General features: G+C 42.3%; 1 protein-coding gene across 1 annotated transcript; it reads left to right on the top strand.

Moving 5' to 3' along the window:
* Positions 1 to 426: 426 nt before the first annotated feature.
* On the top strand, positions 427 to 26,229 carry LOC311133188 (uncharacterized protein). The gene is given in 23 exon segments (XM_084166636.1): positions 427 to 533; positions 628 to 668; positions 1,144 to 1,254; positions 1,374 to 1,490; positions 1,609 to 1,692; positions 3,553 to 3,688; positions 3,795 to 3,898; positions 4,095 to 4,239; positions 4,322 to 4,409; positions 4,493 to 4,673; positions 4,676 to 4,699; positions 4,701 to 4,906; positions 6,806 to 6,942; positions 7,034 to 7,200; positions 12,099 to 12,303; positions 18,744 to 18,937; positions 19,098 to 19,322; positions 19,994 to 20,089; positions 21,828 to 21,939; positions 22,170 to 22,220; positions 22,357 to 22,432; positions 22,617 to 22,764; positions 25,248 to 26,229. Coding segments are annotated over 23 exon segments (3,114 nt in total). The 5' UTR covers positions 427 to 520; the 3' UTR covers positions 25,701 to 26,229.
* Positions 26,230 to 26,550: the final 321 nt, after the last annotated feature.

Raw genomic sequence — 26,550 nt, 5'->3', positions numbered from 1 at the left:
GAGGAAAGTCAGGGAGGGGAGGACGGAAGGAAGGGACAGAAGAGAGGAGGCTATTTTTACAAGATTAAGGGTGGGACACAGCCAGTTAAATATGACATTAAATGTGATAGGAAAGCATCCAACAGGAAAGTGTGATTATTGCCAGGAAACATAGACTGTGGAGCATGTATTGCTACAGTGTGGGCAGTATCAGAGGGAAAGAGAGAGGATGAGATCTAGTATGAGGGAGAAGGGGATACAGGAAATTAGTTTAAATAGTATATTGAGTAGAACGTCATTAGATATAGTCTCAAATATTTTGTTACCTTTTTTAAGAGCAACGTGGCTGGCAGGTAGGATTTAGTTTCTCCTTCTCTGGCCCACACTCCAGTACAGTAGGTGGCGGTAATGCACCATAACGTTGGATGCCAACCGCCGATAAACCCCATTGAAGAAGAAGAAGAAGAAGAAGGATGTTGTGGTTAACATTTGACGTCAGATCTGCGCAACCCATCGCCAACTTCTCTCCACATGTGAGATCATGTCGAAGTCCAGTGCGTACATTTAAATGTTATTTTACTTTGATAGTTTAAACATTGGAGCTAGGTTAATGTGTAACCGTTTTTCTTCTTGTTGTTGGTTTTGCAGAACAAAAGCGAGTGAAAATACTTTCCCAAGGAAAACAAAAGGTATGTTTAGCTCTCCGGAACATCTACCTGAGATAGTTAACGTTAGCAAGTAACATGCTATTCACAGTCGGACAATTTGAAATAGACTAGTGCGCTGCAAGCCAGAATGTAGAATACAACTCAATATGAATTTCACCTGCGACGCTGGTGAGTATGGCAATACACCAGTTGGTAATAGCGGCTACTAGCTAGCCTGTTGTGACCAGTGGACACGAAACTGCCAGCCAGCTGATCTCACTTTGGCATAAACTGTACAACCTTGATGCAACTTCAGAAAACCGAGTTTTTTTTACGGAAACATAACAGTAACTATTGAACTGAGAAACATAGCTAATGAACTGAGAAGGGTCTCTGCAGTCCAATATAATAATAGGTTTTCCACTCAATGTGAAGTAGGCACATTACACATTTTGTAAACTGTAACTAAGTTAACAATACTGGCCGTATCTCATGTTAGTTTTTATTTCAATTGGAGGGCAAAGATGGACAACTGACTGACGCTCGAGAAGGGAATATAAATTCAGAGCTGTCCATTGCAAGACATCCTAAAGAGTATGGAAAACCAGAAGAAGTCCGGAAGAAAAGGGTGATCTTGATTTAAATATTTTTTATTACAACTGTTCATCTCTGTCATGACAATAGCGCAATTCTGGTTTGAAGTTGATTTATAGGTATTTAAAATGTTGCTTTCTTTGTCATGGTCAGCTTCAAGAGCTCCAAGAAAAGCAGAGGTTGTCAAGAGAACAGGAGCTGATGAAGAGGAGGAGTCTGGACAGTTTTCAGAGAGATATTCTTCAGCGACAAAGAGAGTTTGAGCAGAGGGTAATTTAACTAGTGTGATTATAGTCTATTTGGTGAGTCAAGGAAGACCAGCTTTCCCAATGCTGTTTTTTTTACTGAATGAGAGCTTGTCATGAGTGTTTTTGTGTTCTGTTTGCAGGAAACTGAAATGCAGTGTTTAGAGAAGCATGTCAATTTTGAAAATGAGAATTCAAGAAAGGCGTACTACAGGGAATTCAAAAAGGTACGTTTTCTTTCCAATTGTCTGAGTGCACGGTAACACTGCAGTATTGCACTTGAGTGATGATACCCATTTATTTACATTACATTTCTTTACAAGTAGAGCAGAGGGGTATACTACATACGTAGCTAGATGTACCAGGCTATTCTGAAATTAGCTAGCTTCAGTTAGTTTTACATTCCAGCTCAGGCTTCATCTGGACTACGATGGTGGCTATTGCTCGTTTTCATTTTTGCCCGAAATGACGGCAGACTGGGCGAGGTGACTGGCTTCTACCCCTGCCGTAGTTGTGCGGCATGTAGGGATTCCGGTAAAAAAAAAGTGAGCGTATTCAGAAGCTCTGCCACTGGCAAACAATACACTATCACAGTTCCTCACATGCAGCTCTTCTAACATCATATACATTATCTCTTGTCCATGCAATAAGCAATACGTGGGCAAAATCAGTAGATAGATAAGAACACATATTATAGAACACAAGCGTGCTGTAAGGAGAAATTGCACATAATTTCTCAGTCTCCGCCGTGTCCTTCTGTACTATATAGCTGATAAAACATTCACATAGGGGTGGTAATCTTTAACTTAGTCTTCTCCAGACAGAATGCAGGTGGATGTTTAAAAACTCCACCCATCAGGCATGAATGAAGAATAGTTATTGAAGTGTTTACTGTAACTGGTATATTGCCTCTAATTGGTGTTCGATACCTCCATCTAGTGGTATCTCTTGCGCCCTACTCTTACGATCCTGTATTATTTATTCTGAGGAATTCTTCACATGGTATATGTAAAAGCAATAATTGATGATATTTCGCTGTCCGCTTTTGTATATTTTGTATATAATTTAGATCATGCATTCTATTGTACTAGGTACTGATTCATAGATTTACATTTTAGTCATTTAGCAGACGCTCTTATCCAGAGTGACTTACAGTTAGTGAGTGCATACATGTTTTTTTATTTTATACTGGCCCCCCATGGGAATCGAATCCACAACCCTGGCGTTGCAAGCGCTATTGCTCTACTTTCTTGCACTATGATTTTTTTGGGCACCATGATGTTTTAATAAATATGTTTATTTTGCGTTCAGGCCTCCGTTTTGGATTTATTCATTTTTTTTGATAGTGTGCGGGTCTCCATCTTTTCCAGTATTTTTATTTTGAATCCTATGCACCTGGAACAGACATTATTCAGTAGTAAGGACCTTAAAAGAGCGCAGATGGCCTCTTATCATTTTTGCCGAAATCAACATGAAAGAAAAGTTATCTTGCAAATTCAGCTGCTATGGTGTGGAATAGGTTGCTAGAAGTGCCGTCTTTCTTTTATTATGTATCTTTAATGCAGTCTTTGGTGTGCTTATCAATACATGCTTATCAATGCACACTGCATATTCCTATTGATAAAATAATTTTATAACGTCATAGAAAAGTTTGACTGTGCGTGAACTTTCAAATGCATCCTGTCATTACAAAAAATGTAATGTGATAGGTATTTTAATGACTATTTTTAAACACATTTGATTAATAAATATTTAATCGGTCGTATTCCTCAAATGAAGGGGATGATGTAATGTTTGCGAAAGGGAGGAATCCCATTGAATTGGTCCTCAACTCACGGCTCAGAAACTTCATTCAGGGTAAATGGAGTTAGCCGGTTAGTTGTGAAGCATTCGGTGCCATGGAAATGTACCTGGCTAAAAGGTGAGCCACTTTTGTGGTACCCGTTATCCCGAGTTGAACTCAGTTGACCAAAGTTACCTCTAACTCCTCAAACCAGGTACATAATATACCCCTCTGGTCTGCTGGAGAAGGGTACCTGTATGTAGTGCTTGTAATAATGTGTTGTATTCCCTGTTCTGTATAAAAGGTGGTTGAGGCCTCTGATGTGATTCTGGAGGTTCTGGATGCCCGTGACCCTCTTGGCTGCCGTTGTCCTCAGGTGGAGCAGGCTGTCATTCAGAGTGGCGCTGACAAGAAAATTGTTCTAGTGCTTAACAAGATTGGTGAGTGATTAAAAGAGATTAATGAATATGCATGGCTTTATACATTAGAAAGCCTTGGTGCCAGATATCTGTAATTGACAGACATGGCTTTCCACTATACTCTTAGACCTGGTGTCCAAGGAGATTGTTGAGAAATGGATCAAGTATCTTCGCAATGAATTTCCCACTGTGGCTTTCAAAGCCTCAACCCAGCAACAGAACAAGAATTTGGTGAGTCAGACAATTCAGAACATCATATGTAGAACATGCTCAGCATCACTTACTGAAATAAATTGTTCCATTCAAGTTTCATACAATATTTCTGGTTTTACTATTAAGCAATAATGCCCACTGTACTAGATGCTAACTGAATACACTTTGTTCAGGTAGCATCTAGTAACTATACTTATGTGTTTTCCATTTGCAGAAGCGAAGCAATGTACCAGTGAACCAGGCCACCGCTGAGCTCCTGGGTAGCAGTGCCTGTGTGGGCGCGGAATGCCTGATGAAACTTTTGGGGAACTACTGCCGCAACCTAGACATTAAGACGGCCATCACTGTTGGTGTGGTGGGTGGGTACAGCATACATTTTTGTCATTCCCAACTTTTCAAACTGGCAAAGGTTGCAAAAATCTTTTTTAAAATCTTTTTCAGGCTTTCCCAATGTTGGAAAGAGCAGTCTGATAAACAGTTTGAAGCGGGCACGTGCATGCAATGTTGGAGCCACACCTGGCGTAACCAAGTAAGTACAGAGCTTGTGCCTTTATTTATGTCTAGGCCTACATGTTCGTTCCTTGCTTGTCTGACCTGTATGATGGCTTTTAGGTGCCTTCAGGAAATACACTTGGACAAGCACATCAAACTTTTAGATTGTCCTGGCATTGTCATGGCAACCTCGACGACTGACGCAGCCATGATCCTTCGGAATTGTGTAAAGATTGAGCAGCTTGTAGACCCTCTACCTCCAGTCGAAGCCATCTTAAGACGCTGCAATAAGACACAGGTATCCAAATAATCTTTAACGGCATATTAACTGCAAAGCAGTGACATATTCTTACGTCCGTGTTGTCATAGTCTTTCATTTTGTTTTCCAAAGATCATGGAACACTATGGTGTTACTGACTTCCACACAGCTCTAGAGTTCCTGGCTTTGTTGGCACGGCGACAGGGCAAGTTGAGGAAGGGAGGTGTGCCTGATAATGACAAGGCGGCAAAGAGTGTCCTAATGGACTGGACAGGGTGGGTTCAAACTGCAAAAACATTTGAATACGTCTGAGGTTCTCAAAGCAACACCATCCCTTCCTAATAAAGTCACATCACTGGGGCCAAGCTACCTGCCATCCAGGACCTCTATACCAGGCGGTGTCAGAGGAAGGCCCTAAAAATTGTCGAAGACTCCAGCCACCCTAGTCATAGACTGTTCTCTCTGCTGCCTCACGGCAAGCGGTACCAGAGCGCCAAGTCTAGATCCAAAAGGCTTCTTAACAGCTTCTACAGTGAGGGAAAAAAGTACTTGATCCCCTGCTGATTTTGTACGTTTGCCCACTGACAAAGAAATGATCTGTCTATAATTTTAATGGTAGGTTTATTTGAACAGTGAGAGACAGAATAACAACAAAAAAATCCAGAAAAACGCCAAAAATGTTATAAATAGATTTGCATTTTAATGAGGGAAATAAGTATTTGACCCCCTCTCAATCAGAAAGTTTTCTGGCTACCAGGTGTCTTTTTATACAGGTAACGAGCTGATATTAGGAGCACACTCTTAAAGGGAGAAACACAAAATAACTGTCAGTCTCCCTCGGCCTGGGGCTCCATGCAAGATCTCATCTCGTGGAGTTGCAATGATCATGAGAACGGTGAGGAATCAGCCCAGAACTACACGGGAGGATCTTGTCAATGATCTCAAGGCAGCTGGGACCATAGTCACCAAGAAAACAATTGGTAACACACTATGCCGTGAAGGACTGAAATCCTGCAGCGTCCGCAAGGTCCCCCTGCTCAAGAAAGCACATATACATGCCCGTCTGAAGTTTGGCAATTAACATCTGAATGATTCAGAGGAGAACTGGGTGAAAGTGTTGTGGTCAGATGAGACCAAAATTGAGCTCTTTGGCATCAACTCAACTCGCCGTGTTTGGAGGAGGAGGAATGCTCCCTATGACCCCAAGAACACCATCCCCACTGTCAAACATGGAGGTGGAAACATTATGCTTTGGGGGTGTTTTTCTGCTAAGGGGACAGGACAACTTCACCGCATCAAAGAGACGATGGACGGGGCCATGTACCATCAAATCATGGGTGAGAACCTCCTTCCCTCAGCCAGGGCATTGAAGATGGGTCGTGGATGGGTATTCCAGCATGACAATGACCCAAAACACACGGCCAAGGCAACAAAGGAGTGGCTCAAGAAGAAGCACATTAAGGTCCTGGAGTGGCCTAGCCAGTCTCCAGACCTTAATCCCATAGAAAATCTGTGGAGGGAGCTGAAGGTTTGAGTTGCCAAACGTCAGCCTCGAAACCTTAATGACTTGGAGAAGATCTGCAAAGAGGAGTGGGACAAAATCCCTCCTGAGATATGTGCAAACCTGGTGGCCAACTACAAGAAACGTCTGACCTCTGTGATTGCCAACAAGGGTTTTGCCACCAAGTACTAAGTCATGTTTTGCAGAGGGGTCAAATACTTATTTCCCTCATTAAAATGCAAATCAATTTATAACATTTTTGACATGCGTTTTTCTGGAATTTTGTTGTTGTTATTCTCTCACTGTTCAAATAAACCTACCATTAAAATTATAGACTGATCATTTCTTTGTCAGTTGGCAAACGTACAAAATCGGCAGGGAATCAAATACTTTTTTCCCTCACTACCCCCAAGCCATAATACTCCTGAACAGCTAATCATGGCTACCCGGACTATTTGCATTGACTCTGTACCGGTACCCCCTGTATATAGCCTCCCTACTGATATTTTCTACTTATCTCTTTTTTTACTTAACACTTTATTTTCTTCTTAAAACTGCATTGTTGGTTAAGGGCTTGTAAGTAACCATTTCACTGTAAGGTCTACACCCGTTGTATTTGGCTCATGTGGCAAATTTGATTTGACATTATTCTGTTTAATTTACGGTCTTGTAGGGGTAGGATCAGCTACTTTACACACCCCCCGGAGACGCACACTCTTCCCACTCATGTCTGTGCTGAGATTGTGGCAGAGATGGGCAAAGCTTTTGACTGGGAGGAACTGGAGAGGGGAAACCAGGAAGTGCTAGCTGGTAGGATGCGCATGCATTTTATACTTACCTAGTAATTGAAAAGTTGTATTAGGAACAAAACGTATGTGCTAAAAGTTTGTTTCTCTTGTAGTGTCTTCTTGCCCTGATGTCCAAATGGGTTTCTGCATGGCAACCTCTGGGATGACTCAGGGTGATCAAGAAGACCCACCTTGTGACCTGGAAATGGAAGGTGGAGCTTTGTATGAGGTTGAGTCCAAGGATGAAACGGAATCCATGGATGATTATCAGGACCCTGAGGTATTGCAGTGCTTTTACTTACTACAGGAACTTATCTTGTGAACTCCCCATTTTTTTATGCCTACTGAACTAGGGCTGACCTAATTTAGTCGACTGGTCGATTGTTTGGTCGATAGGCTGTTGGTCGACCAAGATTTCTTTAGTCGAGCAGTAGCAACAACAATTTTTTTTATTGATAGATAGATATATACAGTACCAGTCAAAAGTTTGGACACACCTACTAATTCCAGGGTTTTTCTTTATTTTTACTATTTTCTACATTGTAGAATAATAATAAAGACATCAAAACTATGAAATATCACATGGAATCATGTAGGAACCAAAAAAGTGCTAAACAAATCAAAATATCTTATATTTGAGATTCTTCAAATAGCCACCCTTTGCCTTGATGACAGCTTTGCACACTCTTGGCATTCTCTCAACCAGCTTCACCTGGAATGCTTTTCCAACAGTCTTGAAGGAGTTCCCACATATGCTGAGCACTTGTTGGCTGCTTTTCCTTCATTCTGCCGTCCGACTCATCCCAAACCATCTCAATTGGGTTGAGGTCAGGGGATTGTGGAGGCCAGGTCATCTGATGCAGCACTCCATCACTCTGGTAAAATAGCCCATACACAGCCTGGAGGTGTTGGGTTATTGTCCTGTTGAAAATCAAATGATAGTCCCACTAAGCCCAAACCAGATGGGATGGCGTATTGCTGCAGAATGCTGTGGTAGCCATGCTGGTTAAGTGTGCCTTGAATTCTAAATAAATCACAGACAGTGTCACCAGCAAAGCACCACCACACCATAACACCAGCTCCTCCATGCTTTACAGTGGGAAATACACATGTGGAGATCATCCGTTCACCCACACCGCATCTCACAAAGACTGCATCCATAATGCAATGTGATTTTAGTCCCGTCTTCTGATAATACTAGTCCTGTGCGAGTCGACGTCCCTGTGTTTTGAGAGTGAGTTTGACAGGTGTCGCTCGCGATTTGTGCAAGAAAACTATAACTTATTCGCTGCGCATAAGATAGGCTATATGTAGGCCATTTATATGTCAACTTTCACAGTGAATGCTTTTGAGCCTATTAATGCAACCCTTGCTGTTAAGATTGCAAAGCAGCATACAACTGAAATAATGGAAATTCAAATAATATGGCGACACTATACCAAAGATGGTTTGGTATGGTTTAGAAACTTGGGAACCAAGCTCGAGTTATCAGTGTGGCCCTATCACCTTCACATGTTGAAATACTGTATCTTCACGCCTAGAATAAAAACCTCCAGGCTTCTATCATTACTACATTTATAAAAAATAAAGAATTACGGAATCAGTTTGGGAAAAAAACAAATCCCGTCCGAATCGTCCTCTGGAATAACCAACGTTCTCTAGTAATAATAGTCCCGTGCAAATAGGTATTTGGTCACGCGTATGCGATGCATACTGTACATGTGTCACGTTGAGGGAATAGTGCGGGATTTCGGTAATGAAACTTTTCAGTCAAAAATGGCTGAAATGTATGTATGTTGCAGCTTCAGAAACAGGGACAGCGTGATAAACACTGATGTTCTGTGGTGGTCGCTGCAGTAGGGAGGCGAGAGAGACAACGGGTGCTAGTCACAGTCACTCGCTGTCTTTGTCTATTTTTTCTTTTGTTTTTTCACAGCGCAGAAAGTCTGAGCCCGGCCTGGCACAATCAAATCAATGGCTGGTCGGACTCCCTCTAGTCCTTTGTGTGTCTTAATTATTTAATCAAACAGTGTGCTTAAAGCATCAGACAAGCTCAGTGAATATAGTTGATTAGATTAAAACACACAGGATGTGTCAATATATATGGAAAAATACACGTTTTAAAATTTCAACAGGTGGAGATTACCGTGAAATGGATTACCGTGAAATGCTTACTTACAGCCCTTAACCAACAATGCATTTATTTCTTAATAAAAAAGTAAAATAAAACAACAACAAAAAAGTGTTGAGAAAAAAAGAGCAGAAGTAAGATAAAATAACAATAGAGAGGCTATATACAGGGGGGTACCGGTGCAGAGTCAATGTGGGGGGGCACCGGCTAGTTGAGGTAATATGTACATGTGGGTAGAGTTAAAGTGTATGCATAAATAGTTAACAGAGTAGCAGCAGCGTAAAAAGATGGGGTGGGGGTGCAAATAGTCCGGGTAGCCATGATTAGCTGTTCAGGAGTCTTATGGCTTGGGGGTAGAAGCTGTTGAGAAGCCTTTTGGACCTAGACTTGGCGCTCCGGTACCGCTTGCCGTGCGGTAGCAGAGAGAACAGTCTATGACTAGGGTGGATGGAGTCTTTGACAATTTTGAGTTCCTTCCTCTGACACCGCCTGGTATAGAGGTCCTGGATGGCAGGAAGCTTGGCCCCAGTGATGTACTGGGCCGTACACACTACCCTCTGTAGTGCCCTGTGGTCGGAGGCCGAGCAGTTGCCATACCAGGCGGTGACGCAACCAGTCAGGATGCTCTCGATGGTGCAGCTGTAGAATGTTTTGAGGAGCTGAGGACCCATGCCAAATCTTTTCAGTCTCCTGAGGGGGAATAGGCTTTGTCGTGCCCTCTTCACGACTGTCTTGGTGTGTTTGGACCATGATAGTTCGTTGGTGATGTGGACAACAAGGAACTTGAATCTCTCAACCTGTTCCACTACAGCCCCGTCGATGAGAATGGGGGCATGCTCAGTCCTCTTTTTTTCCCTGTAGTCCACAATCATCTCCTTTGTCTTGGTCACGTTGAGGGAGAGGTTGTTATCCTGGTACCACACGGCCAGGTCTCTGACCTCCTCCCTATAGGCTGTCTCATCGTTGTCGGTGATCAGGCCTACCACTTTTGTGTCGTCGGCAAACTTAATGATGGTGTTGGAATCGTGCCTGGCCATGCAGTCATGGGTGAACAGGGAGTACAGGAGGGGACTGAGCACGCACCCCTGAGGGGCCCCCGTGTTGAGGATCAGCGTGGCAGATGTGTTGTTACCTACCCTTACCACCTGGGGGTGGCCCGTCAGGAAGTCCAGGATCCAGTTGCAGAGGGAGGTATTTAGTCCCAGGATCCTTAGCTTAGTGATGAGCTTTGAGGGCACTATGGTGTTGAACGGTGAGCTGTAGTCAATGAATAGCATTCTCACGTAGGTGTTCCTCTTGTCCAGGTGGGAAAGGGCAGTGTGGAGTGCAATAGAGATTGCATCATCTGTGGATCTGTTGGGGCGGTATGCAAATTGGAGTGGGTCTAGGGTTTCTCGGATAATGGTGTTGATGTGAGCCATGACCAGCCTTTCAAATCACTTTTTAAATTTTTACATTTTTAGTCATTTAGCAGACGCTCTTATCCAGAGCGACTTACAGTTAGTGAGTGCATACATTATTTTATTTTTTTCATACTGGCCCCCCGTGGGAATCGAACCCACATCCCTGGCGTTGCAAACGCCATGCTCTACCAACTGAGCTACAGTTGGCTACAGACGTCAGTGCTACTGGTCGGTAGTAATTTAGGCAGGTTATCTTAGTGTCCTTGGGCACAGGGACTATGGTGGTCTGCTTGCCATACCAAACCAGCACATGGTCGGAGTACACGTCCTGGTAATCCGTCTGGCCCTGCGGCCTTGTGAATGTTGACCTGCTTAAAAGTCTTACTCACATCGGCTATGGAGAGTGTGATCACATAGTCATCCGGAACAGCTGGTGCTCTCATGCATGCTTCAGTGTTGCTTGCCTCGAAGCGAGCATAGAAGTGGTTTAGCTCGTATGGTAGGCTTGTGTCACTGGGCAGCTCGCGGCTGTGCTTCCCTTTTGTAGTCTGTAATAGTTTTCAAGCCCTGCCACATCCGACGAGCGTCATAGCCGGTGTAGTACGATTCAATCTTAGTCCTGTATTGACTCTTTGCCTGTTTGATGGTTCGTCGGAGGGCATAGCGGGATTTCTTATAAGTGTCCGGGTTAGAGTCCCGCTCCTTGAAAGCGGCAGCTCTACCCTTTAGCTCAGTGTGGATGTTGCCTGTAATCCATGGCTTCTGGTTGGGATATGTACGTACGGTCACTGTGGGGACGACGTCATCGACGCACTTATTGATGAAGCCAGTGACTGATGTGGTGTACTCCTCAATGCTATCTGAAGAATCCCGGAACATGTTCGTCTGTGCTAGCAAAACAGTCCTGTAGCTTAGCATCTGCGTCATCTGGCCACTTTTTTATTAACCAAGTCACTGGTGCTTCCTGCTTTAGTTTTTGCTTATAAGCAGGAATCAGGAGGATAGAGTTATGGTCAGATTTGCCAAATTGAGGGCGAGGGAGAGCTTTGTATGCGTCTCTGTGTGAAGTAAAGGTGGTCTAGAGTTTTTTTTCCTCTGGTTGCACATTTAACATTCTGGTAGAAATTAGGTAGAATGGATTTAAGTTTCCCTTCATTAAAGTCCCCGGCCACTAGGAGTGCTGCCTCTGGATGAGCGTTTTCCTGTTTAGTTATGGCCTTGTGACGCTTGGTCACAAGATGTATTTTTTGTCGGGGACAGCCCTAAACTGAACACAACCCAGATGACCATGTATTGTTTCATTTTTACAGTAGTATTATGACTTGGGCTGGGGCCCACTTCAAAGTCCTTTGATGAATTGAATCGTATTATAAACTGGATGATTCGAGCCCTGAATGCTTATTGGCTGAAAGCTGTGGTATATGAGACCGTATACCACGGGTATGACAAATCTATTTTTACTGTTCGAATTACATTTGTAACCAGTTTATAATAGCAATAAGGCACCTTGGGAGTTTGTTATGGCCAATATACCACGGCTAAGGGCTGTATCCTAAGAACAGCCCTTAGCCATGGTATATTGGCCATATACCACACCCCCTCTGGCCTTAGTGGTTAAATATATCTTTGTCTCTTTCACACAAGTTTGGATCTATGACTGTGGAGATAAAAGCGCAAAGGGCAAAGACTGGTGGTTCAGCTGATGCTGCTGCCCCCAAGGCTGTGGATTTAAAGGATATCTTGAATGTAGACCCTCTTCAGCAGGGCCAAGCACTCATGGCTGCTGGGAAGAAAAGGAAGAAACAACAGAAAAGAGCTGGTATGTCTTATGTTCTAACACTAACATTTTGTTGGGTAAATCATTGGTTTGTAGATCACTTGACAATCCTATTTTGTTACTTTGAGGTTAACTTGGATATGTTTATTTTTATTACTACTGTAATTGATAGGTTTATCTGTGAGTTTATCCAATTTCTCATTTTTATTTTCAGACAGAATTGCTACCAAACTCTCAGACAGCCTGACTACAGCAATGAACTTCGCATTTTCAGATGGATGAAAAATAAAAGGTAATCTAAGACGAGGTGTTTTTTTTATTATATATCTGTTCAGTCGATATTGTCATAACCCTACTCACAACATCCCCTAGTGGTAGCATGCCGTTCAATTCAGTATAAACATTTACATATCAAGACTTGAGTACAGATAATGAAGACTTGTTGGTATATCAAAGGCAGAAATCACAGTAGCCATGTGAACTCAAACCTCACCGGCATATCTAAAGCTTGTGTCTTGAGGTCATGCGTACAGTATATATGGTCCTAATATTTTTGACCAACCTTTTACTTGCCGATACTTTCTTCATTCTCGATTTGGAAGGAACCTATGTCATATGAACTCCTGTTTCTTGCAGGTGGAACTTGGATAAATTACAGGCTAAGACTGGACAGAGAGAGAGGCCTATGCATTAATCTTATATTTCTCCAATGCCAAAACAGGAAGAGCGGCCACATTTTTTCTTGTCACCGTGGTCCCGGTTCCATTGATTTCATTACAAATATTGATGTGATTAATTTGCGCATCCTATTGATTGCAGTAGAACAAGCTAATCAATTCCAGTCTTGAGTGACCACCTGTTAAATATTGGTGCGTGAGCAGTTTACGTCTACATAAGAAGACCCCCCTAAGGCGCGACCACGCCTTCGAGGAGTCGCCACACAACACAGGATGCAGTTAGCAAACCTTAGAGCTGGGAAGGACCTGAGCTTTCCCTATTGTTGTCAGTCTTTGTGGCCCACAGGTAGTACTGAACCTACAGAGTACTCAAATGTTGAAACAAAAGGGCCTACAACCAACTGTAAATAAGGGAAGTTTGTTTGGAAAACAAACTTGTGAGAAACCATATTAGTGTTTATTTTACTTTTGGAATGGTTTTAGATATATACACTCCAAATTTGCATACCTACATGAGGGTAGATATCCAGGAAGACGTATGGACTACCCTGGTGTAAAGTTTATCAAGTCATTCCGATTACACAGATCAGGTAACTTTTTAAAGGTTTATTGTGAGAAACAAGAATACAAGGTAATCTCTGTAACCTTCTCAAACAAAAGCACAGTGTAAGGAAAACATTCTAGTATAGTACTGAACTGATATTACCCAGACAATGGAAAAAAGAACCAACTAGTTATCACCAAATTGAATATTTGTCCTAATTGGGAACCAAATTAAGAATTAAAGTGAAGTCATGGAATGTGTTCAACTGTTATATAAACATACTTGGTAATGAATAAATAGAAGTGAAATGGTAGCAGTTGTGTGTTGTAAAATGCAGGAGTTTTTGGATTAAAGTATTTAGCAGTCTGAATTTGGAGCGGTCGCCATGGTACTGCTGGACTGTAAATGGTAGAACAGTTGTCCATGTTATAGGCTTTGATGGCGCTGCCTCCTTCCATCCTGCTCACTCATCTGTCCGGGCCCTGACCGCAGCACTTCCTCTCAAGGTAAGTGGCCATCTCCAGGCAATTCAGGCTGGTGCACTTGGGTGCTGTCCTCAGTCTGGGGATGTCTGGAGTTCTTGGGATGGCCTTACGCAAGTCCATGATCATTCCAAGTAGGTGGGACAACACCTGCTCCAGTACCTCTCCCTTTTCATCAAAAGACAGCTCATTACATTTAGCCTGTAATGATAAGTACAAAGCAACAATACATTTCAGAATGCAGTGTAGTATGATTTGAATGTTGTGAAACGGGTGAACAGAACCAAAGGTGAAAGATTCACTAACCAGTTCGAAAGGTCTTCCTCTCCAATTCTTTCCACAGCAGATGAGGACTGTGCTCTTAAACTGGAATCCTACAGAAAAAATACATGTAAACAAAACTGTTAGGAATGTCCTGTGTTGTAATGTTCAGTAGTCCTACATGGTCTATTATGGAGCTATAGGCCTAACTGATAATGATTTATGCAAAAGGCACAAGTATCGCACTTCCACAATCAATACATATCTTGATAACCAATGTATTTAGCCAAGCACTTTCGATTTGGCTGCTGGGGGGCAATGAGACCCCAGCTCTGCTAAAACCATTGACAGAACTGTGAGGGTAGCCTATCCATTTGGCATTTAGCTAGCCAGCTAAGGAAACAAGTCATTTAGCTTGCTTCAGCAGAGATTGACATCAGCAAATCCTCATCCTAGTGAAGTTGTCAGTCGGACTACTGTCATCACCACTATAGATGGCAAGCAAATCAAACAATACGCTATATATACAAAAGTATGTGGACACCCCTTCAAATGATTGGATTCTGCTATTTCAGCCACATAAAATCAAGCACACAGCCATGCAATCGCCATAGACAAACATTGGCATTAGAATGGCCTTACTGAAGAGCTCAGTGAATTTCAACGTGGCACCGTCATACACTACATGACCAAAAGTATGTGGACAACTGCTCGTCAAACATCTCATTCCAAAATCATGGACATTAATATGGAGTTGGTCTCCCCCCTTTGCTCCTATAACAGCCTCCACTCTTCTGGGAATGCTTTCCCACTAGATGTTGGAACATTGCTGCGGGGACTTGCCTCCATTCAGCCACGAGCATTAGTGAGGTCTGGCACTGATGTTGGGCGATTAGGCCTGGCTCGCAGTCTGCGTTCCAATTCATCCCAAAGGTGTTCGATGGGGTTGAGGTCAGGGCTTTGTGCAGGCCAGTCAAGTTCTTTCACACTGAGCTTTGTGCAGGGGGGCATTGTCATGCTGAAACAGGAAAGGTCCTTCCCCAAACTTGCCACATTTGGAAGCACGGAATCGTCTAGAATGTCATTGTATGCTGTAGTGTTAAGATTTCCTTTCACTGAAACTAAATTCCTCCTCCACCCAACTTTACAGTTGGCACTATGCATTGGGGCAGGTAGCGTTCTCCTGGCATCCGCCAAACCCAGATTTGTCAGTTGGACTCCCAGATGGTGAGGTGTGATTAATCACTCCAGAGAACGTGTTTCCACTGCTCCAGAGTCCAATGGCAGCGAGCTTTACACCACTCCAGCCGACAGTTGGCATTGCGCATGGTGATCTTAGGCTTCTGTGCGACTGCTCGGCCATGGAAAGCCATTTCAAGAAGCTCCTGACTAACAGGTATTGTGTGGCCTACCACTTCGCGGCTGAGCTGTTGTTGCTCCTAGACGTTTCAACTTCACAATAACAGCACTTACAGTTGACTAGGGCAGACATTTCACGAACTGACTTATTGGAAAGGTGGCATCCTAGACTATATTAAACTGATGGATTTGTCGATGATCAACTTCAATTTACTGGCACTATGAAGAATAGCTTAACCATACTCATTGATAGCCTATTATATACTTTAGGTGAATTTACGAGACATTGCTAGATACAGACTACCAAAATAGCTTATGCGCACGGTTCTGACTGTCTCTGCCTGGCCCGATCCCCTCTCGCCTGCTCCTCTTTTTCTTCTCTATGAAAAACGCTAGTGTGTCTTCGGTCTGTTACGTGAAGAATAGCTCAGCCTACTCATTGATAGCCCCTACTTAGTGCAGTTGCACGAGACATTGTATGCCAAGAAATTGCGAAATACAGCATTGCTATATTCTACATATTTTGATTACCGATGCACAGTTCTAACAGTCTGCCTAGTGGCCGACATGCCTGGCTGTGCCCCCCCCCAAATCTCCCAAGATCGGTCTGTTTTTGCTGTGAAAAACGCGAGATTTGATATTCTCGAAGGAGACTATATTCCCTCAGATTACAGAGATCCACAAAGAATTCGAAAACAAACCCAATTTTGATAAACTCCCTTATCTACTGGGTGAAAAACCACAGTGTGCCATCACAGCAGCAATATGTGTGACTTGTTGCCACAAGAAAAAGGCAACCCGTAAAGAACATTTACACTTACGTCATTTAGCAGACGCTCTTATCCAGAGCGATTTACAGTTGGTGAGTGCATACATTTTTATTATTTTTTATTATTATTTTTTCATACTGGCCCCCGTGGGAATCGAACCCACAACCCTGGCATTGCAAACGCCATGCTCTACCAACTGAGATACATCCCTGCCGGCCATTCCCTCCCCTACCCTGGACGGCGCTGGGCCAATTGTGCGTCGCCCACGGGTCTCCCGGTCGCGGCCGGCTACGGACGATTCCTTTGACCTCATGGCCTTAGACCACTGCGCCACTCGGGAGACTTGTAAGAACAAACACCATTGTAAGTACAATCCATATTGATTTATTTTCCCATTTGTACTTTAACTATTTGCACATTGTTACAACACTGTATATATACATAACATGACATTTGAAATGTCTTTATTCTTTTGGAACTTTTGTGAGTGAAATGTCTACTGTTAATATTTGTTTATTTCTCTTTTGTTTACTATCTACTTCACTTGCTTTGGCAATGTTAACATACGTTTCCCATGCCAATAAAACCCTTCAATTGAAATTGAATTGACTATGGAAAATAGTTTCCTCCGTTGCAAAAATACTGAATCTTAGGAGTCGATTGAAGCGTGACACCCAGAAATGGGAGTAGACGGGCAAGGAGTCGAGGAATCGATTATTTTGGAGTGAACTCCCCACCACTATTAGTTGCTGGCATACGGGCTCGTGCAGAAGCATCACTGTTGTTGTGATGCTTGAACTCCGTTGTTTCTAGTTTTTTTTAGTATTCCGCAATTAGCACATTTATTAGTTAGATACTGTATCTAGCTCGCCATAATTCTACATTTGACGCTAAATGCAGACATGACCGGGAACACGAATTGTCCAGTTAGTTATTTTGACTACTTCCTGCCCCCCCCTCCAAAAAAACTTCCTGCTAACGTTGGCTACTGCTGCTCTCACACAGGTGGCTCGTACTCTGAAATAGTTGAACTAAAGTAAAGGTATGTTTTTGTCTTCTTTATAAAAGCGTTGAAGTGGTAACCCAATTGTGTTATTGTGGCCACACTGACCAACTTGTCTTGTTTGTTGTCCAACACTTTGGAAGCGTAGCTGTTTTCTCCGTAACGTTAGCAGCTAGCTAACTTAGCTAACTAGCTAGTATGTCCACACATTATTTTTTACATAACAGTCGTCATTATTGTGTAACTTTAGCTAACTAACGTCGTTATGACCTAGCTATCCACTGCCTGTCATGGAAAATGAGTAAACAAACAGTGAAATGTACAGGCTTTAATCTGGTTAACAGTTAGGGTGAATTCAATTCAGTCAATGCAAGTGCTTTCCAATACAGATCGTTATTCTTGAACTGGACTCAACATGCTGGTAAACAGCAGAGAGGAAGCGAGAGGCCCAACTCGTCGGAGAATCTGTCTCCCTCCAGCAGGTGGCGTTTTTCCGTTGTTTCGCCCACCAAGGAAGTTGTTTTTGTATGGAGGTCAATGAGTGTCCAATTTGGTCAACAAAAAAATGAATGGCTTATTTGCTACGTGTGGTTTATTTGGTCGAATAGAAGTTTCATAATGTTTAAGTTGTTACGAGTGTACTGATATAAGTAAGACACATGAAATTCGGCAACTTTGAGAAAAACACTTATATCGGAGTTGTCTCGAGATGGCTATTCATATTGATGTCATGAGGATAGTGCCAAATGGTACAGATTATTTTATGGGACAATATACAAACGTTTTGAGAGAGATCATTTGAAAAATACAGTTTTATTGAGTAAATGTATTAATTGGTTTCTTTTCATTTTGATAAGTGAAGAAAATGTAATTAATTTAACGTTATTTGTTGATGTTGTGTCATTAGATGTGGGGTGGGGTTGTGCGAAATTCTTATGGAAAAAATGCTGTCCCCAGAAATTATGACTGGAAAAAATGGGGTCCCCGCTGAAAAAGTTTGAATACCACTGCTCTGGGTGCATGTATCTGGAGCCAAAAGGGGTAGACTGAAGTAAAGCCCATAAATTCAGTCATTGGTCAGAAAGAGCTAGAGTAAGCCCACTTACCATATGAGACCCTGCACCAATGACTGCATGCCCTACACAGAGGGGTAGTTATACCACAAAGCAGGATCAATGAAAGGAGCCCAGCAAGTGAGAATGTTGAACAAAATCCCATTTCAACTTATTCTGCTGGTTCATCTGGGTGTTGGAAATATAATCTTGTTCAGTAGTCTGACTTCCAGGGCTTGTTATCTGAGGATGAGGTAGGCCTATACAGCCAGGCCATATAAAAGCCAGAGCATATTGTACATTTATATATTCTTCCCTCTCTTTTCCCTGGCCTGTTTGATTGTAGGCGTACAACCCAACTGAGCCATGTCATCACGCGTGCTGCTTCGGCAGCAGCTGATGCGGGAACAAGCCCAGGAACAAGAGAGACGGGAGGCCCAGCAGCAGGCCTCTGTGGCTCAGCTCAGGGCAACTGACTCCACCCCTGCCATCTCTGTCACTCTGCCCCCAATGGCTGCTCGCCCTCCGCCCACACAGGTGCCCGTGGAGGTGTTGAAGGTGAGACTCCACTTCTAAAGGCTTCTCTCCAGAGGAACTACACTAGCATGGCATGCCGCATCATGAAATGGCAGCTTATAACCTCCATACTAAATTGGCATGTTACAAGCTGCATTCTTAGTTGGCTGTTTGACTGACGTTCTTTATTTAAATCTGTTAGGTGCAGACCCATCTGGAGAACCCCACCAAGTATCACATCCAGCAGTCTCAGAGGCAGCAGGTGAAGCAGTATCTCTCCACCACCCTCTGTGATAAGGTGGCACCTCAGACCCCGGGTGTGTCTCCCTTGCCACTGTCTAGCTCTGCCCCTGAGATGGCTCACACAGCCCTCAGTGCTCCAAACAGCTCAATGGCTTTACTCAACCTGGGATCCAACAAAGAGGAGGTATGTGGTATGACTGAAGACCTCATTACACTGCAATACACCCCTCACATTGGCTTGTTGTCTTAAGTGGGATGGTATCATGCTACAGTTTGTATGGACCTACTGCCTTTTGCGGCAGGCAACAAATTAGTTACAAATCTGAACTCCCACAATTTACAGACATTTTGTTTAGTCTAAATGGAATAAAGCTATGGGAAGTACATGGATAAAGCGCACAATTGAACAGCTTCTAATTGTCTATTCCCAGACATATTTTCCATGAAAGTTTAGGTTGAAGGCCTAACCTACTGGTCACTTATTTCTAATTACTTTGTTCTGTAATGACATGCTTGAGATGTCACAACGAGGATGCATGCCTCTTGCCATGTTGCCCTTGTTGGCTTAGTGGTACAGTCTGCTGTTAAATACTACACTGGCAGCTTAATGATATCTGCACCTCTCTTACACACATGCCTTTGCTTTTGAAATCATTCTTCATTAGGGCAAGATAATTACTTGCTTTGTGTCAGTGTACCTCCCCTATATACATTTCAAGTAAGTAATGTAATACAGTTAAATTCAAGCTGTCCTTTAACTTTCCACGGTAAAAAAATAAATATTTTATTAGGTGTTCTATTAATGTAAAGCTAAGTTATTCTATGCATTGATTGGGTGTGTGTGTATCTTTCCAGATAGATGGCGTAATTGACGACATCATCAGCCTTGAATCAAGTTTCAATGATGACTTCATGACGTTAATTGACTTGGGTCTACAGCTGCCTAGTACGGTATGTGGAAATGTGTATTTGTGCATTGCACTTGGGCTAATCCAAAAAGGGACAAGGTTAAACAAAATGTATGGATCTGTCAAATTAGTGACCATTATGCAGTGAAATTAAATTAACAAATAGCCTATCATTCTTGGAATTATCTTGCTATATCTGTTTTGTCTTGGTTTAAATTCTCAAACTGGAATTCAGTGGTGCTGTAGGAGTAAACATAAACTTCTGGCACTTAACTAAGACTAGTCAGGCCAGTGTTGTGTGGGTGGGGTAGCAACAAGGGGAAATGGGAGAGGAGGACAAAGAATGCAGGGCATGGCAGTATGTGAAGTTGGAATGGTGGACAGTGCAGAGGGTTAACAAAATATGTTTTTAAACAGTCGAGTTGCTTCAGGAACATGCAAAGAAAAGAAAGAATGTTGAGGTAAATCAATCATGTTGTTTGGTAGTACAAGACAAAGTGGCCTTGTTAAGGGGAATAGACATTTAGCAATTTCTCTCACATTTATAAGGATTTATAGCCTACCTCAACACCTGTCCGATTTGTTTCAAATTCAAATGCGTTAATGCTTTTGGAGAACTTTCCCTTAATTGAAGGTTCTACAAGGTATTAGACCTGTAATAAATTGTGATGACTTGCTTGAAATGATATTACATATAAGCCAGCCAACCTGTAATATGGTAATTTAGTATCCTTGTGTACAATCATTGAAGGTCAAATATAATACAGCACTACAGTGTAGCCTATCTTTATAAATGTGCTACTTCTATCAGGATAGTTCTTACGAGAGATGTTAGTACATACAGTTGTACTTTTTTTTTCTTTTTTTTCGGATTTATTGGAAATATAGGTTGTTGAATTCCCATTATCAAATTGAATTTGTCACATACACAGTTTACATCAGGTATAAAAGGTGCAGTGAAATGCCTCAACAATGCTGTACATTAGTCAATAACAATAATAACAAAGAGTCAAGTAAAAAATAACAAGTAATAGAAGTAATAAGAGAGGTAGTATGCATAGTAATAATGAACTGTATTACACTGTATTTACAAATATAAAGTGTGTAGTGACTTGATCACACAGTGGAATAAATATTATATAATAGTGGGGTGGCAGGTAGCCTAGCGGTTAAGCTCGTTGGCCCAGTAACCGAAAGGTCGCTGGTTCGAATTTCCGAGCCAACTAAGTGAAAAATCTGACTGTGCCCTTGAGCAAGGCACTTAACCCTAATTGCTCCTGTAAGTCGCTCTGGATAAGAGCATCTGCTAAATGACTCAAATGTAACAATAGAACAGCAGCGTTGAGTGTGTGTTTGTGTGGGTAGTCAGTGCAAAAAATCTCTGAGTTGCAAATAGTCTAAGGTTCAGGTATGTTCAGGGAGACCACTAGAGTTCGCTGTTCCGCAGTCTGATGGCCTGGTGGTGGTAGCTGTCTCGGAGTCTGCTCCTGTACTCCCTGTACACGACTGCGTGGCCACGCACGACTCCAACACCATCATTAAGTTTGCCGACGACACGACCGTGGTGGGCCTGATCGCCAACGGCTACGAGACAGCCTGTTTTGAAAGTTATAACAGTTAAATGAGTATTCTGATACATGTAGAACAAGAAAAGACAATAGAAAATATATTGAGTTGAATTTTTATGTTTCATTAGTTTCTCCAGTAAGCTTGTCCAGGTTGTCAGTGTCAAACTTTGTTTGCTTTGATATTAATGCAGTGGTTTCCCTTGTCTCTTACAGCTCCCCGGGAACCTCCTGGATGTATACCATAGTCCTGGAATGGCAGCACCTACCCTCACTGTCAGCAACTCCTGCCCTGCGGATCTGACCAGTATTAAAAGGGAATACTCTGGTATGGCTTTGTTCCTTTCCCTGTACTAGGCCCATGATCCTCACTGTCCACTTCCTCCTTATTTTATATAGCTCTGGAGATAATATTTTTTTTTTGGGGATTATATAAACTTCTTATGTGATGTCCTATGTAACTTTCCATTTTGTTGAATTGTAACTTGTAAATTGTAAGAATGTATTTTTAGATTGCACAGCAGCACCTCTAAAGTATATGTTATGTTCAATATGCAGATACCAAAGCGCTGGTGAAAGAAAGACAGAAGAAAGACAACCATAACCTCAGTGAGTCATACCTTTTACATTTTTGCTCACTTCTGTATTGTTCTTTACCCACTATGATGCTAGACAGCTCTTGTTCCTCTTGGAGTGGCAGTGAGTTTCATTTCTAAATCTCTTTCTCCATGGTTTCTCTTGACAGTTGAGAGGAGGCGGAGGTTTAACATCAATGACCGCATAACGGAGCTGGGGTCCATAATACCAAAGTCAAGTGATCCGTGAGTTTGTCATTATTTTTCTCTTATTCAGGACATTTACTTTGGATGACTTAATCAGTTGTGGTATTGACACAAATGAAATCTCAATCAGATTTTCAATTTTGGGAATTAAAAGCAATATTCAATTTGTATCAGATTTGATATTCCTCTCTAACAACCTTCTCTATTTCTCTCATGGCTGTAGGGAGATGCGCTGGAATAAGGGCACCATTCTGAAGACCTCGGTGGACTACATCAGGAAGCTGCAGAAGGAGCAGCAGAGAGCCAAGGAGGTAGAGATGCGTCAGAAGAAGCTGGAACATGCTAACCACAGCTTGATGCTGCGCATCCAGGTTAGTTATTGGACATACAGTACCTTCAGAAAGTATTCACACCTCTTGACTTTTTCCACATTTTGTTGTTACAGCCTGAATTTAAAATGGATTACATTGAGATTTTTTTGTCACTGGCCTACACACAATAACCCATAATGTCAAAGTGGAATTATGTTTTTCAGAATGTTTACTAATTAAAAACGAAAAGCTGAAATGTCTTGAGTTAATAAGTAATATAAGCAAGCCTAAATAAGTTCAGGAGTAAAAATGTGCTTAACAACTCACATAATAAGTTGCATGGACTCCCTCTGTGTAGAATAAGTGTTTAACATGATTTCTGAAAGACTACCTCATCTCTGTACCCCACACATACAATTATCTGTAATGTCCCTGAGTCGAGCAGGGAATTTCAAACACAGATTCAACCACAAAGACCAGGGAGGTTTTCCAATGCCTCACAAAGAAGGGAACCTATTAGTGGATGGGTAAAAATAAAAAAGCAGAACTTGAATATCCCTTTTAGCATTGTGAAGTTATTAATTACACTTTGGATGATGTATCAGTACACCCAGTCACTACAAAGATACAGACGTCCTTCCTAACTCAGTTGCTGCAGAGGAAGGAAACCACTCAGGGATTTCACCATGAGGCCAATGGTGACTTTAAAACCGTTAGAGTTTAATGACTGTGATAGAACTGAGGATGGATCAACAACATTGTAGTTACTCCACAATACTAACCTAATTGACAGAGTGAAAAGAAAGCCTGTACAGAATAAAAAATATTCCAAAACAAGCATCCTGTTTGTTTTAAGGCGCTAAAGTAAATTAACTTTGTCCTGAATATAAAGCTTTATGTTAGGGGCAAATCCAACACATCACGGAGTACCACTCTTCATATTTTCAAGCATGGTGGTGGCTGCATCATGTTATGGGAATGTTTGTCATCGGCAAGGAAGTATGTTAGAATAAGAAGAAACGTAATAAAGCTAAGCACAGGCAAAATCCTAGAGGAAAACCTGGTTCAGTCTGCTTTCCAACAGACACTGGGAGACATTCACCTTTCAGCAGGACAATAACGTAAAACACAAGGCCAAACCTACACTAGAGTTGCTTACCAAGACCACATTGAATGTTCATGAGTGACCTAGTTACAGTTTTGACTTAAAGCAGCTTGAAAATCTATGGCAAGACTTGAAAATAGCTGTTTAACAATGATCAACAACCAACTTGACAGAGCTTGAAGAATTTTTAAATGAATAATGTGCAAATATTGTACAATCCAGGTGTGCAAAGCTCGTAGACTTACCCAGAAATACTCACATCTGTAATCACTGCCAAATGTGATTCTTCAAAAAAATATTGTAACCACACTTTTTTTCATTCCACACCGTTCACGAAAATGTATCGCTCCTACAGACTGTGTCACGTGGCCTTGGCTTGCTATATAAAGCAGGCAGACAGACAGAGGCATTCCGTTACTGTTTGATTTAATGTTAGAATGGGCAGAACTAGCGACTTTGAGCGTGATGTGATAGTCGGTGCCAGGCACACCGGATCCAGTATCTCAGAAACGGCTCCTTCCTGGGTTTTTCACTCACGACAGTGTCTAGGGTTTACCGAGAATGGTGCAGCAAACAAAAAACATCCAGTCAGCGGCAGTACTGTGGGCAAAACAGATTGTTGATGAGAGAGGTCGAAGGAGAATGGCAAGAATCGTGCAAGCTAACAGGCGTGCCACAAACAGACAAATAACGGCGCAGTACAACAGTGGTGTGCAGAATGCATCTCGGAACGCGCGACTCGTAGATCCTTGTCACGGATGGGCTGTTGCAGTAGACAACCACACCGTGTTCCACTCCTATCAGCTAAAAACAAGAAGAAGTGGGCGCGCGATCACCAACACTGGACAATTGAGGAGTGGAAAAACATTGCCTGGTCCGACGAATCCCGGTTGCGTCATGCTGATGGCAGAGTCAGGATTTGGCAGAAGCAGTATGAGTCCATGGACCCATCCGGCCTGGTGTCAACGGGACAGGCTGGTGGCGGTGGTGTACTGTTGTGTGGAATGTTTTCCTCGCACAATTTAGGTCCCTTGATACCAATTGAGCAACAATTGAACGCCATTCCCCGAAAAATTCAGTCTGTTCTGGAGGCAAAGGGTCCAACCTGGTACTAGATGGGTGTACCTAATAAACTGAGCACTGAGTGTATATTCCTTTTATTTTTCATATTTTTATTTTTACAAATGTTTTTAAAAAATCTGCCACTTTGACAGAGTATATTGTGTAGATCGTTGACAAAATAATTAAATTTAAATCAATTTTAATCCCACTTTGTAACACAACAAAATGTGGAAAAGGTCAAGGGGTGTGAATACTTTCTGAAGGCACTGTAGTTGTCATGAATATAAGGAGAAAAATTATAGAAATGTTATCATACAATATATTTAGTGATTAGTCACAATGTTCCCTTATTTCCTTTTATTGTTCTTATGTGAAGGAGTTGGAGATGCAGGCTCGGCTCCATGGCCTCTCCAGCCCGGTGTCCCATGGCCTGAGTTCAGACCCCTCCCTCCTCCAGCAGCAGCACCTTCAGCAGGGAGACCATACACTGGGGCCCAGCACTGGAGAGGCCTGCTCCCAAACCTTTCTCAGCCTCGGGGCCGCAGCCATGGCACAGCCTGTCCCTACCTCCTTCCTCTCCCCACCCTCCTCTGACTCCCCGGTGGGTGTGACCATAAGCAGCCCCCTGGACCTGGGCAGTCTGAGCTTCCCTGAGCTGGATGACCCCTCCAATGCTGGGCTGTACCTAGACGTGGGGTTGGGGGACATCCTCATGGACGAGGAGTGCACACTGTCCCCAGAGAGGATGGACCCGCTGTTTTTCGTGTCACCAGGTGTCTCAAAGACCAGCAGTCGTAGGAGCAGCTTCAGCATGGAGGAGGACTTGTAGCGGGGTCATACTGGGGTCAAAGTGGTAGAGAGAGACCAGGGAGTTGGGGAATGAGAGGGTTGGGGAAAGAAGGAGGAGCACTGGAAAATAAGAGCTAGAACATATGGGACTGGACTCTGCTTTAAAACAAACAGCCAACCGTTTCACAAAAAATTACTTTGATCTGAATCATGCGTTGGTACAAAATAAATTGCAATCTTTTCCTCCCTTACCAAGTTAATATTGGTCCCTGATCTTAGAACCCCCCCCCCCTTTTCAGTACACCATCAATGATGAATACAATGATTTTCAAATGGAACATAGTAAAATGAGGATTTGGATATGGACATAGATATTTATTTTGAAAACCTTTTCTTGCAAGGCTCAACTCAACCAAGATTTCCCTGCACAGAAATTAAAGAGGAAACATTGGTGGTTTAGTCAAGTACAGTGTTTTATTGTAGAGTATATACATTGTGCACTTTAACTTTTGTGGGAAGAAAGCAGTGAGGTTCTTGTCTATTTAGTGAAATTGGCATGAACTACATAACGGGTGCTCTATTGAATTTAGATATGTTTTAACTGGCTTGAAAATCAGGGTTTGTACACTTAAAGTGCACAAGTGAATGTGTTTTACACATCTCATGTTTGTCTAACAAAAATGTACCAAAGGGATATTTTATTAAATATATGGCACATGGTTTGTGATAAAAAATAAATATTTGACCTATAAAAACAAAAATGTATATATATATTTACTGTATCATACATTTTAAAATATTTGTGAACTTTCAAAACATGTTTGTTGCACCTTTTCCTGTTGTTTATGCATTTTAAAAAGCTTTTGTCTGTTGAATGGCTATACAGACAG

This window comes from Coregonus lavaretus, assembly GCF_964263955.1.
Source record: "Coregonus lavaretus genome assembly, chromosome: 8".
NCBI lineage: Eukaryota > Metazoa > Chordata > Actinopteri > Salmoniformes > Salmonidae > Coregonus > Coregonus lavaretus.
This window is presented reverse-complemented; position numbering and strand designations above follow the sequence as displayed.